This window comes from Lytechinus variegatus, chromosome 13, assembly GCF_018143015.1.
Source record: "Lytechinus variegatus isolate NC3 chromosome 13, Lvar_3.0, whole genome shotgun sequence".
NCBI classification, from domain to species: Eukaryota; Metazoa; Echinodermata; class Echinoidea; order Temnopleuroida; family Toxopneustidae; genus Lytechinus; species Lytechinus variegatus.
The window spans coordinates 14879106-14896212 of record NC_054752.1 but is presented as its reverse complement, the minus strand read 5'-3'; the positions used below and the strand labels follow the sequence as shown (position 1 = coordinate 14896212).

Sequence of the window (17107 nt, the reverse complement as noted above, 5' to 3'; positions counted from 1 at the left end):
GTAGAGTTAACTGTCAACTTTTCAAGCTACTTTATCTGTGAACTGTTCGAAGTTTTATGTGAACTGTTATACATGTAATCCACTGTGCACTCTTATGAGCTACTGTAAACTGTTAAAAGCATCCATCGAATGTTGTTACAAGCTGCTGCAATTTGTTGCATCTGTGAGTTGTTATAAGCTACCATGAACTGTTTGAAGGTACTGAAATCCTTATATCTGATTGGCCGAGTCTCTTATTCATGACACTCTCCCCAGGTTGTAGAAGCCAGAGACCAGGTGCAGAAGGAGGTCACCCAGCAGGTGGAATCCCAGATCACGGCCGTCAGGGAGTCGCTACAAGGGGCGGAGGTTCAGCATAAGGAAGAGATCGAGAAGAGGGGTAGAGAGATGGAGGAGCTCAGGAATAACTGCAAGGAGCTGGAGATGAGGCTAGAAACACTGAGGTACACACTGACTTTCATTGTTCTTTGAGAAGGATTTCAAGTTCATATGATTAGTCTGGATATTGTTGCAATTGTATAAAATGTAGATGCTTCATATACATGATGAGATTTCTATATCAGATTCAAAGTTTATTTCCGAATTCAACAGGATATAATCTGTGCATTTTTTTTGTAAAGAAAATATATGTAAAGAAATCATGAGCAACATGAATAACAAAACAGCCATATGCTTCTATTGATATTGACAAATTTGGTCTGAATAAAAGGAAAATAGTGCATATACTAGCAAAGATTGCTCATTGTACTTAAATAATACTTTAGTACAATAAGTTGGTACAAGTATGTTAAGTGTTGACACAGACTATGTTTGGCCTATAATTTTTTGTATTGTCTTTATTTCATCATTTGTCTGTTAGTGATTAAAAATACCCTCAACCCCCCCCCAAAAAAAAATGTCTCAAAATCATCCTGTACTTTTTGCAACATTCTGTTTCTTGATACAAATGATTTTATTAACAAAATTAGTTACCAAACGAATATAGATTTGGAAAACCAAGAGTGATTTGTAATTATTTGAATGTGTATTAGCTACAGCTGAAATATTCTTTCCATTGATTATCATAATTCTCATGAAAGAATGTACCTTCAACTTGTGACACACACTACTCCAAGTTATACAAATTTCTCTGAAAAATAGAAATTTTATATTTTTCTTTAACCCATTCTTTTCACAGTGAGGACCACAAAGCTGAAGTGAAAGAACTAACCCTGGTGCATGAGCGCAACCTGAGCACGCTGAAGAAGGAACAGGAGGAGATCATCACCAAGAAGGAAGATGAACTAAACTCCAACCTCAAGAAGATTCTTAGAGAGATGAACATCAAGATGGCGGAGAAGGAGAAAGACATGGAGACGATGATGAGAGCGACAGTTGGTGAGCCAACTCTTTTCGTCAGCTTTAGTGCTTATTTTTGGCAATTTTGTAGTATAAGCAATAGGAGTTTATTATCATAGCATGGCAGAGTATATTTATATTACAAAGTTGCTGTGCTGCAATAAAGATCTTATTGTCATAATTATTATTATCAGAAATCTGTTAATTATGTTTACACATGTCAATATATAAAGTGCATCGAGAGTCCTTACAGGTCTGAAATGCGCTATACATGTATAAGGACTTCATTGTTATCATTATGCAATCTTTGTTTCGAAACATAATAATGCAATGGTTGGTTGTTGAATGTTTTGAATAGTTGACATGAATAAAAAAAACACAATTATAATTTTTTTTTCACTGCTGGCATTCCATGAAACTGTGCAATCAATTGCAAGTCAATTTAGGTCCAGAAATCCTGAAGTACTGCATGTCAATTTAATGTTCTTCACTGTTTTACCAAATGCAACAGATATATGCACATTTTAAACTTGCAAGGAATCTCCCGATTTTATATCCAAATTTGCTCAGTAAAAGGATGACATTTTCTTGCAAGTGATAACCTGATGAGGTTATATGACGTTGCTGGATCGACTGTCTGATACTGAGATTCAAACCTGTCAAAAATATTCCTAAAGAATCAAAAATGTGAATAACACAGACTTTATTCAAATCTATGAAGATGTCATGACCACTAGCTCATTCTTCATTGACTAACTTTCTGCGGAATATCAGACGTGGGACTATGTCATTGTATGGAATGAGTCTGTGTGTAAGACACCCTTCCAAGAGTTGAATGATTGCAGAAATAAAGCAAATTTTCAGACCAGATTATTTATCTCTTCAAGGTCACTTTTCACTTGAGCTGAAAAGATAACTGTGGTCTGAAAATATTCAACTCACATTTAGTCAGATTTGCTGATACTGTTTGATAATGTATTCCTGGATTTGGGGAAAGGAGATTATTTTCTCTGTAAGGTATCTCTGAATTAATTCAGCAACCCAAAAAACACAACATTGATGTTTGAAGGTTTGCATGGTGGTATGGACAATCGTGGAAGTGTTTTACAGTACACCATGTGCAAAGTCCTGGAGGGACTGAGGTAAGAAAAGTGGATAGAAATGGAGGTTAAATGGACAGGTGAGAAAGTGGAGGTTAAAAAGTGGAGTATTTTTTTCAAAATGAGTGTATTCCTTTGAAGGACTGAAATCCAGGAGTGGAAAGCTGAATAGTTTGCAGGGTGACGGGCTTGAGTAGATGAGAGGAGGCTGGCTTGAGTTGGCGAATGGAGTAGTAGCAGGAGCAGGAGAGTAGACTCAATGTTTCAGGCAGGTTGACCGTCCGTTTTCCTACATGTATTTCAGCTCCGTGTCTATCCACTTTTCTTGTCTCAGTCCCTCCTGGACTTTACACTTTACACATGGTGTACCATAAACCACTTCTGCAAAACACAACATTATGGTAACTATCCTATGTTTTCCCGTACCAGCTGTTCAGGTTTATGGCCAGTATTCACTTAGTTGTTGTATTTTGGGTTGATGTGCAGATAAAGGCCAGTCAGTTGAAGAGAGGATGGAGAAAGAACACAGACAGATCACCAATGAGCTGCAGGTCCAGCTGGATGAACAGTCAAGAGAACTTGAGACAATCAGTGAGAAATATGAAGAACAACTTATTGTAAGTTCAGGGGTGATGGAGATGGACAAAGGAGGGGAGGGATGTGGGAAGATGTTTGTTATGGTGGCGGTGGTGGTGGTAGTCATGGTGATGATGATGGAGATGATGATGATGATATTAATGATAACAGTGATGATATTAATGATAACAGTGATGATGATAATTGATGATGATGATGATGGTGATGATGATTGATGATGATTATGATGCTGATGGTGATGATTGATGATGATGATGATGGTGATGATGGTGATTGATGACGATGATGATGATGGTGATGATGGTGATTGATGATGATGATGATGATGATGATGATGATGATTGATGATGATGATGATGGTGATGATGATGATTGATGATGATGATGATGATGATTGATGATGATGATGGTGATGATGATGACTGATGATGATGATGATGATGGTGATGATGATGATTGATGACGATGATGATGATGGTGATGATGATGATTGATGATGATGATGGTGATGATGATGATGATTGATGATGATGATGATGGTGATGATGATGATTGATGATGACGATGATGATGGTAATGCTGCTGCTACTGATGTTGATTGTGGTGGTTTTGAAGATTATCATTGGAGGGGATATAGGGTGGGGAGGAGATTAAGGGGTATGAGGACAAGGAGGAGATGTAGAACAAGGGGGGGGGGGAGTTAAGGAGGAGGGTATCAATGTGAGGGATGGACAGGAAAGGAGTAGAAGGGATGAGCAGAGGAGGAGGAGAAGGGGAGGGAACAGAGCAAAAATGGATGTGGGAGTATGATACTGATTATGATTATATTGATGATGATTAAGATGAAGATTAAAATGATGATAGCAAACTTGAAGGTAATGTACTATCGATGTTCATGGCAATACTGTTGGTAAAACAAATATAATCAAACTGTTCAATGTTCACTTCTCAGTCTACCAAGAAACGAATCCCCAATCTCCATATTTCAAAATAAGCCCTATCCTTATAAATCTCATCTATAGGCAAAGAAGGAGGAGAAGGAAAAGATGCGAGCCGAGTACGACGAGCGGATATCGTCCATGAACATCGACCACCAGGCCGAGATCAACGAGATCGAGTTCCGTCTTGAACACCAGGAGAGCCAGCATCAGAATGAGCTATCAGACCTGGAAGCAAGACTGAGGAATGAGATGGAGGATGTGAAGGCTAAACATCAAGAGGAGATTGCCATCATGCAGCAGGTTGGTTAAAGACATTGGTTAAAAGCTTGGTTAAAGATGTTGGTTAAAGACTTTAAGACATTGGTTAAAGACTTTGTTAAAGGCATAGGTTAAAGACATTGGTTAAAGACATTGGTTATTGGTTAAAGATATTGGTTAAAGACTTGGTTAAAGATGTTGGTTAAAGACTTGGTTAAAGATGTTGGTTAAATGCTTTATTAAGACATTGGTTAAAGACTTTGTTAAAGACATTGGTTAAAGACATTGGTTAAAGACTTGGTCAAAGGAATTTGCTAAATACATTAGTTGAAGATATTGGCTAAAGACATTGGTTTGACATCGGTTAAACACTTTGGTTAAAGACATTGGTTAAAAAAATTGGTTAAGATTTGGTTTAATGCTTGGTGAAAGACTTGGTTAAAGAAATTTACTAAAGACATTCGTTGAAGATATTAGCTAGAGACATTGGTTAACGACATTGGTTAAAGATGTTGGTTAAAGACATTGTTTCAAGACATCTGTTAAAGAGATTGATTGAAGACATTGGTTGAAGATGTTGCTTTAAGACAATGGTATAAAAACAATGTTTAAAGTCATTGGTTAAAGCCATCAATGAAATACTTTGTTAACAGCATTTGTTTAGATAAATGTTAGTTGTGGAAATGATCTCATATTGATTTTCAACAGAATCTAATAAAATTACAACCAATATTTGTATGATGCATAAATAATAATAAAAAAACATGTGCCAAGTGATTCTGTCACTTAAAATATGAATTATTATTTTTGTGTGTACTGTAATACTATCACTTTGTTTTTTTTTCTTGTTTTGTTCATGTAGGGAAGTTTTCCTACTAGTCTTCATTATCTAGACCCTGTTTCTATGTCACAGAGTGACGGCGAAGGTTTATCCAGTCATGATTTAGAACTTCAGAACGTTACCTTACAGGTGAGGAGGTTTACCATGACTATCACCTTGTGTTTTAGGTTTATGTTTGTTAGCACACATGTATTTTTATCATATATTTGGCAGATTAAATATTAAACAGAAGTTTAATGGAATGATAACAAGCATAACAGAAAAAAAGGCTTCACTGCTGCATTTCCCTACAAGTATCTTTAAAAAAAATTAAATTCCTGTGAACTTTAATTATTTTCTTCCAACCCAGGTGATGAGTCGGGGATGTCTAAAAATATGTAAAGAATGAAAAAAAAATGGCAAATTTAAAAAAAAAAAAATTCTCATGCTTCAGGTTTTGAGGAGAAAAAAAAGTTTTGGGGATTTGTTTGTGTGATTTTTTGAAGTATGTTGAATCTGTTTGAGTTACCAATTTTGTTAGCTGGTGACCCAACCCCATATGAAGAGCTTTGTATCCAAGGTTTGTTGAAATTAGACTTTCATGAGTTGTTTATGGATAGAAATATTTTTTTATGGTGAAATTCTTTCTCCTAACTTGATTTGTAGGCTGAACTGCAGCAGTTGAGAGGATTATTAGCTGAAGTCAAACTCAAGGAAAAGAGATTAGAAGCAGAGCTTATATCATTACGAGGAGGTAAGTTCTCGCCTTTGTTTCACATTCATTAAATTTGTAATACTGTTTTCCATATAAATGATGAAATGATATTCCAGTTTTGTTCACTTTATACAGGTCTCATTGTTTTGTAAAAATGTGAATTTTTATCAGTGATCTTTTCATGAACATACTGTAGATTCATTGTTCTAGATATAAGCTGAAAAATTCAATTTTTAAAATCTTTGTGTTTTGAAAATGAATTAGATTACGTTTTTGTATTAGAATCCCCATGGAATTGTTTTATCAAGTCTTCTGCACAAAGCTTATTTATATGATATTAATTTTCATGTCCTACTTTCTTCTTTTGCCCTTTCATATATTTTTCTCTTTTGTTTGTTGTTAATAATAATAATAGTTAGCGTTTATATAGCGCTCTATCAATCTACGACAGTTCAAAGTGCTTAATTATTATTACCCGGTCACTGGATTCATAGCATTCCAAGCAGCCTGTTAGGCGCAAACTTGCTAGACCAACCACAATGACGGTTGTTTCCTACTGGTACCCAATTAGCACCTGGGTGAGAGTGGCAAAGTGTTGATTGACGCCTTGCCAAAGGGCGCTAGGCCATGGTGGGATTCGAACACACGACCCTCTGATTACAAGGCGAGAGTCAGAACCGCTACACCACGGTGCTTCTGCTGTTATTTCTCTTTCCCCTGTCTCTTTCATCTTGTTCTGTCATGCTTGGTAGCTCCGTTCTCCCTGGTTTCATATTTATCTTAAGCGTCGTGGTGTAGCGGTTCTGACTCTCGCCTTGTAATCAGAGATTCGTGTGTTTGAATTCCACCATGGCCTAGCCTTTGGCAAGGCGTTAATCCACACTTTACCACTCTCCACCCAGGTGTTAAATGGGTATCCGGCAGGATGTGAAAGCCTATATGTAGTATGCCTAGCAATTGAGTCTTGGAACTCTTGTTGGAATGCTCCCCAGGGAGTGGAGAAGGCACATACATTGTATGCGGGCATGCAAGGATCCGATGACCGGGGTAATAATATGTCTGTAAAGCGCTTAGTGACGTCGTTCCAATCTATTAAGTGCTATATAAATGCGAAATATTATGATTATTATCTTATTCTTGGCCCCATCTTCTTCTCCATCTCTCTGATTTTCTTCATCCCCTCATTATAACCATCACCTGTTTATTTCTGTATGAGATGTTAGATGAAATTCGAAGAAAAAAAAGTTAAATGACTGAGAGCTATTTTTTTTTTCTTTCGACAGGTGGAGGGGCTAATAACATGGTCAAGGCTGGTCCTGTCCTTGCGGAGCCAACTGAAATTGAGGTAAAAAGGAAGAAGATATTTCTTACATGTCAGAATGTACGTCTTGCAAGAGTGTGTTGTATAATAATTGCTAAATTCTTTGATATTTTGCTGAAAAGGGACAGAGGAACAAAGAAATTCATTTTTTATACTGTATATGTGTAGTCTTGTCTTTACTGAGTCAACTTAAAGGACAAAATGGTATTTCTTACATTTCAGAATGCACAATAGCGAGAGAGAGAAATATTGTTGTTGCCGACTTTATTCAGTTGTGATTGATAAATCAGTCACAATCCTTAGCAGCAGAGGCTTAAGATAATAAAATCTTGATGCATAGAATAATCTATTTTTTTTTGCCAACGAATATTTTTCAAGATTTTGTTAATTGTATACAAGGCACTACACATGTAAGTGGCCAAACTTTTACAAAGAAAAGTTCAGTGACACACTCACAACCTGCGCAGTTCTGACAATAATTTGCTCCTTCACACCCCCTCTCGTAATACAAAGATACGTTTTGGAGAATGTGTTTTCGCCTACACAGCTCCAAAATTATGGATTGGTTTGCCATATGTAATTAGGTCTTCTCCATCAGTAGAAACATTCAAAATTAGACTAAAGACCTATCTTTTCCATTTATTCCCATACTTTCTTTTTTCCTTTTCTGAATTTGTTCTTCAAGCATTTCATAAACTCTTAATTACATCGCAGAAAAATATATGCACATAGTTTCTGTACTATAAAAATCAGAATATTATTATTATTTTCCAATTGCAGTACCTGAAGAAGGTTCTCTATGAGTATATGATGGGCAGGGAAACTAAGGTAAGAATTGATGTTTTATTTGTATTTTTTAATATTTTTTTTTATTATTATTATTATTGGGTTTTTTTTTTTTTGGGGGGGGGTGAGGGGGGTGATGAAGATAAAGTCACCCTTGAACCCCCCATATCATAACAAATCTAATGCAAAATATAATTGCAAAATATTGATATTTTCTTGTTAGAATGCTTCATAAGTATTTTTCCCCCAAAATAAATAACTGAATAAATAAATTTTAAGAAAATAAATATAGATATAAACAAAAAAAGAAAAATTATGGCATGAGAAAAAAAAATAATCCAAAGATTAATTCTTCTTCCCTGATGAGAACATTTCTTTTTTTTTTAGTCAACATTAATGAGTTACGTGTGTAACACATGTATTTAAATGATGTTGACTGTTTTATTTTATTTTACCCATTCATAGACAATGGCTAAAGTAATAGCCGCAGTGGTCAAGTTTTCAAGAGAACAGACTGAGAATATTATAGCAAAGGAGGAACAAAAACAAGGGCTGGTAAGATGACATTCATTATCAATCATCTAGATTTTGATTTGATTTTTTTAATTTGATTTTTTTCAACAAAACACATATTCTGACTGATATCCCACTGTTTAATAATAATAATAAATTACAGCGTATTTTCCCAGGGTAGCCACTTCAGTTAAAAAAAACTGTTCCCCCAGCGGGACCTGCTGTTATTATCATTATCATTACTCTGACTTTTAGCTGGGCTGCCTTAGCACTCTAGCATTTCAGAAATTTCTTATAAAGAATTTTTCCCTAGACAATTTTGATATTTCTTAAAAGTATGTATGAGACCCACATCTGATATTTGTTACATTTTCAAAAATGTTGAATATACCTATTTAAGTAATGTGCATTCATTTATTTTGTTATATTAATTTTGTTTTGGTATACTACAGACTCACATTTTGGTGTTTCATGTGCCAGTGTTTAGTGCAGTCATGCATGACTTCACAAACGGCTTGATGAAACGCCCTGATGTAGATAAATACACCATGCTTTCAAATTTATGGATGCTGTATACATTTAGCTATTTTATCTTTCACTAAATTACTTGTAAAGTTGTATTTGAATACTGATTTTCAGAATGTCACGTCCAAAATTCTTTTCATCTAAGTAAAGTGTAGAGCATCTAGACTTCTAAAAGTGGCATAAGGCAAATGTTTATGTTCAAGTTTTGAAGTTTCTGTCTTGAATTGGTAGAAAATTATCATACCCCTTTAATATCAATAGATAATTGTACACGTGCTAACAACATATACATGTTCACTTGTGTACATTATGTGCTATCATTTGTTTTGCTGTGTGTCGTTTTGTTTTAGCAAATGAGTTCATTATGATTTCTACCATTCACAACTAACCCATTCCGACTTTATTGATTTTATTTTGCACTCGTGATCAGGACCTCATACATGATACTACTTCATACAAGGCTGATTAAAGGTTGATAAATTGCATCACTTTGACTCTAATTTATAATCATCGCTCTTTTTACAATTATCAATCGAATGAAATGTACCATGTATAAACTTTCAAGTAGATAAGCCTAAATGAAATTTCATCTACATGTCAGTGCATTTGAAAACATGCAAACTGCTCATTCCCGATATGAGCTTGGTGTAGTTTAAAAACTTTTTTTTGATTGATTATTATCGAGCAAGATCTGAATTAGAATGAATACATGTAGCTTTATGGAAAGAGCTTCATGCTCATAGTTCTGTTCATGATTTCTTGAGAAATGCCCTCCCCTCCCCCAACCTTAACTTTTATCATCAGCCATTTTGATTTCTATATTGAAGAATCATGTTCTTGTCTTTGCATCGTTTGTAAATGACACGTTTGGTTTTCTTTTAGTTTCACCCTTCTTCGTGATCATGGGACGTATTGGGAGTTTGATTAAAAATGGTATGCATCTTTGAATAGACAAGGCATGAATGTGCAAAGAAATATCTCAAATCGCATTTGACTTTGGATAACGTTGTGTAGTTTATGTACATGTATGTGCGTTATTGTATTGTTCTGTCATCGTACATGTCTGACCTTTTCTACTGACTCTAATACAGTGTATAATTTGTATTATTGAACAAAGGCCATTCATGAACAGTTATGATTTTTTATGGATGTAGTGAAAACATTTAGGGATAATGGTATTACCTGGTCATATATTTGAATCTCATTTTCTAAATTCTCGCTCTCATCAAAGCCACATTGTGATATCTCACCTTAATTTTGTTGAGGAAATTGGGTCAGTGTGAATAAAACTATTGATTATCATGATAGGAACTTCCCCAGTCCCCACATACATGTATATTTATGGATATATCTGTTGCTTAAATTATCGATATTCTTATTTTTATTCTGATTTTTATTTGTCCTGCATGACTGTACATTGTGAGTCTGTTTAACTGCATTGTCATTTCTCCACACCTACATGTAGATATGTTGGCATGCTTATCATCGTTCTCAAGATATGTATGTTCACAATGGGAATTTAAGATTAATCAATGGTTAGCCTGTGGGTTCATGTGGGCAATTCGCAGTCTTTTTATTTGTGCCACCCCAATTTAATTCCTCTCTATTATTATTAATATTATTATTGCTTTACTTAATGAACTATCAAATTCATGATCATTAGAGAGCATTGCAAATTTTTTAGATATATGATTTCAGGAAATTTCTATATAAAAGACATCAGAAAACAATTTTATGGAATTGCCTATGCATATATGTGACTGTATGCTAAATTACATGTAGCTTTAGTAGTACCTATAGTATAGTACCTTTTTTTCTTTCAAAAGTAAAGGAGAAAGATAATTTGGTAACCAGTGTATTGTCTAATTGATTGAGTGTGCAATATGTGCACAAGTTACAAACAGATTTCTTCGCTTTCTTCATCACATGTTTAATTCACAACTGACAAATCTTCATTCAAAGTCATTTGGGGTCTTTAACAATACATGTACAGGGTATGATTGATCGTTGCTACAGAACCTTGTAACTTTGGGGATTTGTTTTCTGGCATGTATTTTCTTTTAAAATTTTTATCTTTAAGTCTAGACACATGCAATTTTCATTCATGTGTAGGTATCAAAATGTATCATATCCTAATCCAAATGTTTTCTAGGTCCCTGAACATGTATGTACTACTGTGAGCCAAAGACTCTCCCGCAACTATGATTTGTGAGTGATTGGTTGCTGCACCTTGATTGCATGCAATGCATTCAAATGGAATGCAGGATGACGTGTAATGCATTCATATTGATTGCAGGATGGCACATAATGTATTCAAATTGAGTGCAGGATGACACATAATGCATTCATATTGATTGCAGGATGGCACATAATGTACATGTACTCAAATTGAGTGCAGGATGACACATAATGCATTCATATTGATTGCAGGATGACACACGATGCATTCAAATTGATTGCAGGATGTCACAAAATGCTTTCAGATGGAATGCAGAGGGAGACATAATGCATTCAATTCAAATTGAGTGCATGATGACATAATGATGCATTCAAATGAATGAAGTGGATGCATACATAGGAGGGAATGAAGTGAATGTTTATTAATATGTTCAAATGGAATGCGGATGTACAGCACAATGCATTCAAATTGATTGCAGGCTGGCATTCAATTTATAGGAAATATGAATGCAAAGATGTATTCAAATGAAACGATGTAATCATAGGAGAATAATGCACAGCTCTTCTTATGGTCTATGATGTGATATACCACGTGTATTCATTCATCTACTAGGAATATGCATTGCTATTGCTTTTCTTCCCATTTCTCTTTTGCTTGTCATAAGATTAGATATTCCCCCAACATATTTTGTATCAAATGCATCTTATCATTCTTCATTATATGATTTTTTTTCTCAATCAAATCATTATTTTCTTTGCTTTCTTTCAGTCCATTTAAATGAATGTATTAATGTTCTTTGCATCTTTTTGATTTTATCTGTGTTTGAACATTTCATTTACTTTTGTTTACTTATTCATTTCTCTGTCCATATGATTTCAGATTCAATTTTGTGTAATGTTCGTGTTTTTCTTTTGTTTTATTCTCTTTATTTACCCCATCTTGTGACCAGCTAGCAGTGACACACAGTTAAATATTAGGGGCATGGTTAGTTACACTTCATATTTAGTTGATCTTCTTTGTTAGCATGTGCATTTTGTATCCTAGCCATATTCGTCTTACAAAGAGATACTATTGATCCAATCAACCTCAGTTACATGGAATCCATCAACTTTATAATTATTTCTTCAGGAAATTTGCACAATGACCTTTGTAAACAATGGCTCGTATTCTGAAGTCAGGTTTAACTTTAACTCAGGTTTAAAGTTGTAAAAGTTTAAGTATGGAAAGCCAAAAGTATCAAAACTTTTATTAAGTTGTATGTTTCTTGTGTTTACTGTGCTCTTTCCTGATTCATCGATGGTGAAGACAGTCATCTATTTATACTTCCTAGACAATCATGAATGATTTAAGAGCCAATTGAGCTGAAGTATGATATTTCTACTGTTAGTGATTATGTAACGATTGGCTGTCCATACTTACACCACAACTTTAAACTTGAGTTTAAGTTAAACCTGACTTCAGAATACAGGCCAGGGAGTTTAGAGAAACACTGAACTTTCAAGAAAACTATGAATGTACGAAAATACATCATATCTGGAAAATATTTGAAGAAGCATGTGTTTTAGATGTTGACATTGCTGGCTTTCTATAGTTGTGGTTGGTTGGATCAATCAAAACTCTTTGCAAGGCCCAGGTGTATCAAGGATTTGGGCCTACCACATTGAAACAAAACTACCAAATGAACCAAATTGGTGATTTCATTACATGTACATGAAATGTATAAATTCCTATGGAGAAATTCAAATGGACAAAATTCAATATTTTTCAGCAAGTTTTAAAAATTGCTACAAAACAGCTATAAAAAGGAGAATAAACTGTTACAACACAAGAAGTTTAATATACATAGCTGGTTCTCTTGTATTCACTTATCCTCAGAACACCATGTGCAAATTGAAAATATATTTGTGCAATCACTTTTGGAGGGACTGCTCGTCAAAAATGAAATTAAGTTGTTTTCTGAAGCGCCACCACCATGAAGAATGTACCTTGATACGCCTGCGTTTGTAATGACCTAATTCCTAGCACGTTCTTCAAGTCGACTGCACTGCACAGTTTCCTACTCAACGACACGTTGGACAATCATTATGGGTCAAGTCCACATCAACCAAATGTGGATTTGATTTTTTTATATCAAGCAAACTTATCACTGAAAATTTCATCTAACAGTGAAATAGTATGACATTTCAAAGTTTTGACTTATTTCACAGAAATGGGCAATATGCAATTGAGGTATCTAATGATGCCACACGGTATTTCTTTCTTTTTTTTTTTCCATGAAATATTTGAAGATTTTTCTGTATGGGTATGGAACTTTTGTTTGATTTCCCATGGAAAGTGCACTTATCATCAATTATGAAAATATTTTTTGTGTGTATTTATGTAAAGAAATAGAAAAGAAATAGTGAGTGTGACATACTGACCAGGATAATAATAATAATAATAACAGGCATTTATATAGCGCCATCTATCTAGAAATATTCTATTCCGAGGCGCATTGTTATTATTATTATTACCCCGGCTTTAGCTCGAGCTGCCTTTCAGCGCTCATGCATTCAAGGAATTAATCCTGCCGGGTACCCATTCACCTCACCTGGGTCGAGTGCAGCACGATGTAGATAAATGTGCATCTAACTGTTTCGTCAAAATAAGTGAAACTTTAAAATCATTTACTTATTTTTTTTTACTCAGTTTGATGAAATTTAAAGTGCTATGCTTTTCTGAATTTTGTTTAACTTCTCAAAATGACATGTTGTTGGAGGACTTGGCCTTTACAAAAGAATTAGTATCAGATATTGCATTCCTTGTTCATGCAGACATAAATAATGATATATTGCACAATCATTATGGGATCACAGCACTGTACCATGGATATTTTCTGTCATTGCAGTTACATGTATGTAATTGTTTAGTAATTTTAGTTTGTTAGCTTCCTCAGATTGGGATTTATTTTGCAAGATTTGAAGAAAAAAAATCATGTATTGATGAATAGTACATTTTTTGAAAACTAACAAATGAAGTAAAAGAAAATGAGTAGCTGTGACCCCTTTAGCTGACATATATGTGTTAGCATTAAATATTATAGAATATGATCAAGAGGACTTCATATTAATCAGATCCATAATAAATGCTTGTGTAGTATAGATAGTAGGAAATTTTGAATGGATTTGCTTTATTCATCATAGATGAAAGCAATGCTTATTGTAGTCTGCTCATAGGTAAAACAATTCTTTAATACCATTTAGGGTGGCACCTGCATAATGTAATTATGATTTCATCATTGTATTGTGTTGAATTCATGGTTGCTAGTTTAACACTCAATAGTGTTATCATTTCACATTCTGTTTGATTTTTAAACATATTTAGTGTTATGTTAACCCGATGGTGTATTTCTAACACCTGGGGTTGGAGTCCTCTTCTAACACCAGATTGTATTCTTAACTCTAGAGCTTTTACAGTGCAGTGCCACCATTACAGTTTGTGTTATTATTAGCATGTCTGCATGCTAATGGTCAGGGATGGTTTACTTTACACAGTATACCGTTTCCTTCAAAAAAAGAAATAGTAGGCCTTTATAAAGTGCTTGCAACAAAGATTTAACACATTTTCGCAGAGGGCTGTGTTTAATTAAACACAATGTGTTGAATACAGAAAGACATAATGCACATCTTCATGCCTGCCACCTGAAATTCAGAACATCTCGATATGAGAACTATTGCATCCTTTGCCTTTTTTTCCTCTTTGAAAGAAATATCATATTGTTTTGAACTTAATACTGCTTTCAGGGCTAACGGATATACATTGGAATATCACCTGGGTCACCTGCATCTTTGCCTATTAATCCTTAAACCTGTTTTTCATTGGGCCTACAGATATTTTGAGATGATTTTTTTTTCGAGAAGACAAATTTCAAGAAAAAAGGAAAAGTCAAACATTTGCATTTTATGCAGCAAAAGTGAGCAAAGGTTCAGAAGCCTAAGAAGTATAATTGATCGTAATTTCTAAACCTACTCACAAACAGAAAGCAACTCCACGCAACAGCAAATGGTTTGGGAGGCTTGTGGACATTCACTGCAGGTTCTGCTCATGTTTGATGCACTTTTTCACCTAGAATGTACTATACCATGCATTTTTTATAATAAATTTGCAAACTTTAGAAACCTTTGAAAAATGTTCAAGAGCCCCATGTAAATAGGTTTTAGGGATAGGGATGGTGCACAATTTGCTTGTCCTTTATATATTTTCATTCTTCATATTGTTATGTGATTGTGAATTTCTATGTAATATTTTCAGGGGCGGCTGGCTACCCATTGACGACCCCATCCATGGTCAAGAGGAAGGGCTCCTTGACCTACAGCTACCAGATGCAGCAGCATGCAGAGGGGGCATGGCAGGAGCCTTACCTCCGGGAGGAGGAGCCGGGGCAACCGGAGGAGGCATGGTCAACGAAGGTGCGGTGGTGCTGAGACGGAAACGGTCGTCGCGGCGCAAGGGCGGCGTCTGGCGGGGCAGCGCGGTGCTGAGCACCGATATCACCTCGTACTACAGCTGCCGGGAGCACATCATGTTGATCGAAGAGATGCGCAGGTACTCCCAGGTCAGCGATTCCGGTAACGTCGAGGAAGAAGCGTTTCGTCTCCACTCCAATGACTTCATGTGAATTTAGCCTTCGATATGATCTGCTATCGTCGAACACACTCCGGCCAGAATTCACAAAGGAAGTTTAGCGGGCAAGACCATATGTCCAACCCTCTATGTACATGGGATGCATGTATATGGAACCGTCCTGAATTGACTTTTTAAAAGGCACTTATGTGCCTCTTTTGTCTGCTATCCAAGCTCATTTCCAGAGCTGTAAAACCCCTTTGTGAATTCTGGCCTTTCTGTTCTGCATGTTTCTGTACAGCAGTAACCACCACACCATGCCAGCTAGGTAAACTGAATGATTCCAAAGCAACTTGTAGTCTTAGCCATGCTTAATCAATGAAATCGATAGTCCTGCCAATTTTCTTGTCAAATTGAAGGGGGTATTAATAAGATGCAGTTGAACAACATTGGTAGTTATATTGAATACATGTGAGTAAACATGTAAGTTAGTGTCATTTTTGCCCATTATTGCACATGCCTCACATTGTGAGTGGCTCTGATACTCCAAAGAGAGTGGAGGATTTGGGCAATTTCAGTGAAATCTGACGAACATTCGGAGATATTGTTCTTGATATCATTACCGTAATGTCATTCATTGAGGAAAGATGATCCCTGCAGTGAAAAGCTATGACAATACAATATATCATCTATGTTACTGCCCTAAAGCTTATGGGGGAGGGATCCTAGAAAGAAACCTCCAAAGTGATAATTTTGTCCTTGCAACTTGGACAGCTATTCTTTCCATCTGTCATGATCTTCTCACTAAATTGCTACCAATTAAAAATTCAATAGTGATCTTACATGTATTTCCACACATCCATGTCTTGTCTCTACTTTGTCTGATTTCTTTAAAGACCCAGACTGGAGCTGAAGTGAAATTGACAAAGAGGAGCTACACAGTACATGTACTTGTATGTCAGTTTTATGCATATTCACTGCTTAGCTGCTGAGTATTTTGCATAAGAAAACTCTAGTTGAATGGGTTTCAACAATAGGCATTCTTGTTCTTTTTACCGGCCTCAAGACCATGTTGGTAAGGAGCACAAGAAAGCCTATTTTCGAAGCAGGATATGGGATCCATTCTTAAAGGAAACTAAACCCCAAAAGAGAAGTAATCTTATTGGAAAGAATAAAATGAGAGAAACAACTTGAAACAAGTTTCATAAAAATTGGTCAAGAAATAAGCAATTTATGGATGGTTTATAAAAAGTGTTGCTGTACTTTCTATGTGATTCCTCAAATTGGCCACCATGATTCAGAATCACAGATTTTTGTGGACAACTCTCCATTTGTTTTGTACACAAATTTTTCAAATTGCATCTTTCCTCTTTCTTAGCAAAGCATGTGTCATTGGAAAATATAATTCACAC

At 35.4% G+C, this 17107-nt stretch overlaps 2 protein-coding genes across 2 annotated transcripts in view; both read left to right on the top strand.

The window, feature by feature from the left end:
• LOC121426658 (golgin subfamily A member 4-like) overlaps window positions 1-3717 on the top strand; it is a 66330-nt gene extending 62613 nt beyond the window's left edge. The window contains exons 18-21 of the mRNA XM_041623029.1: window positions 256-443; window positions 1178-1377; window positions 2925-3055; window positions 3673-3717. Coding sequence (XP_041478963.1) covers window positions 256-443; window positions 1178-1377; window positions 2925-3055; window positions 3673-3717 — 564 coding nt within the window. The remainder of the gene's footprint in view (window positions 1-255; window positions 444-1177; window positions 1378-2924; window positions 3056-3672) is intronic.
• A 337-nt stretch (window positions 3718-4054) lies between these two features.
• LOC121426915 (golgin subfamily A member 4-like) lies at window positions 4055-16819 on the top strand. The gene is made up of 8 exons (XM_041623325.1): window positions 4055-4276; window positions 5097-5204; window positions 5721-5808; window positions 7053-7114; window positions 7871-7918; window positions 8342-8431; window positions 11067-11122; window positions 15384-16819. Exons 1-8 carry the CDS (start codon window positions 4082-4084, stop codon window positions 15748-15750), a joined length of 1014 nt encoding a protein of 337 aa, XP_041479259.1. The 5' UTR covers window positions 4055-4081; the 3' UTR covers window positions 15751-16819.
• The last annotated feature ends 288 nt before the right edge of the window (window positions 16820-17107 follow it).

Coding starts and splice junctions, on each gene's coding strand:
- LOC121426915 (XM_041623325.1), top strand. CDS start 4,082: ATGCGAGCCGAGTACGACGAGCGGATATCGTCCATGAACATCGACCAC. Junction 4,277..5,096: donor AGATTGCCATCATGCAGCAG/GTTGGTTAAAGA, acceptor TTGTTCATGTAG/GGAAGTTTTCCTACTAGTCT. Junction 5,809..7,052: donor GCTTATATCATTACGAGGAG/GTAAGTTCTCGC, acceptor TTCTTTCGACAG/GTGGAGGGGCTAATAACATG.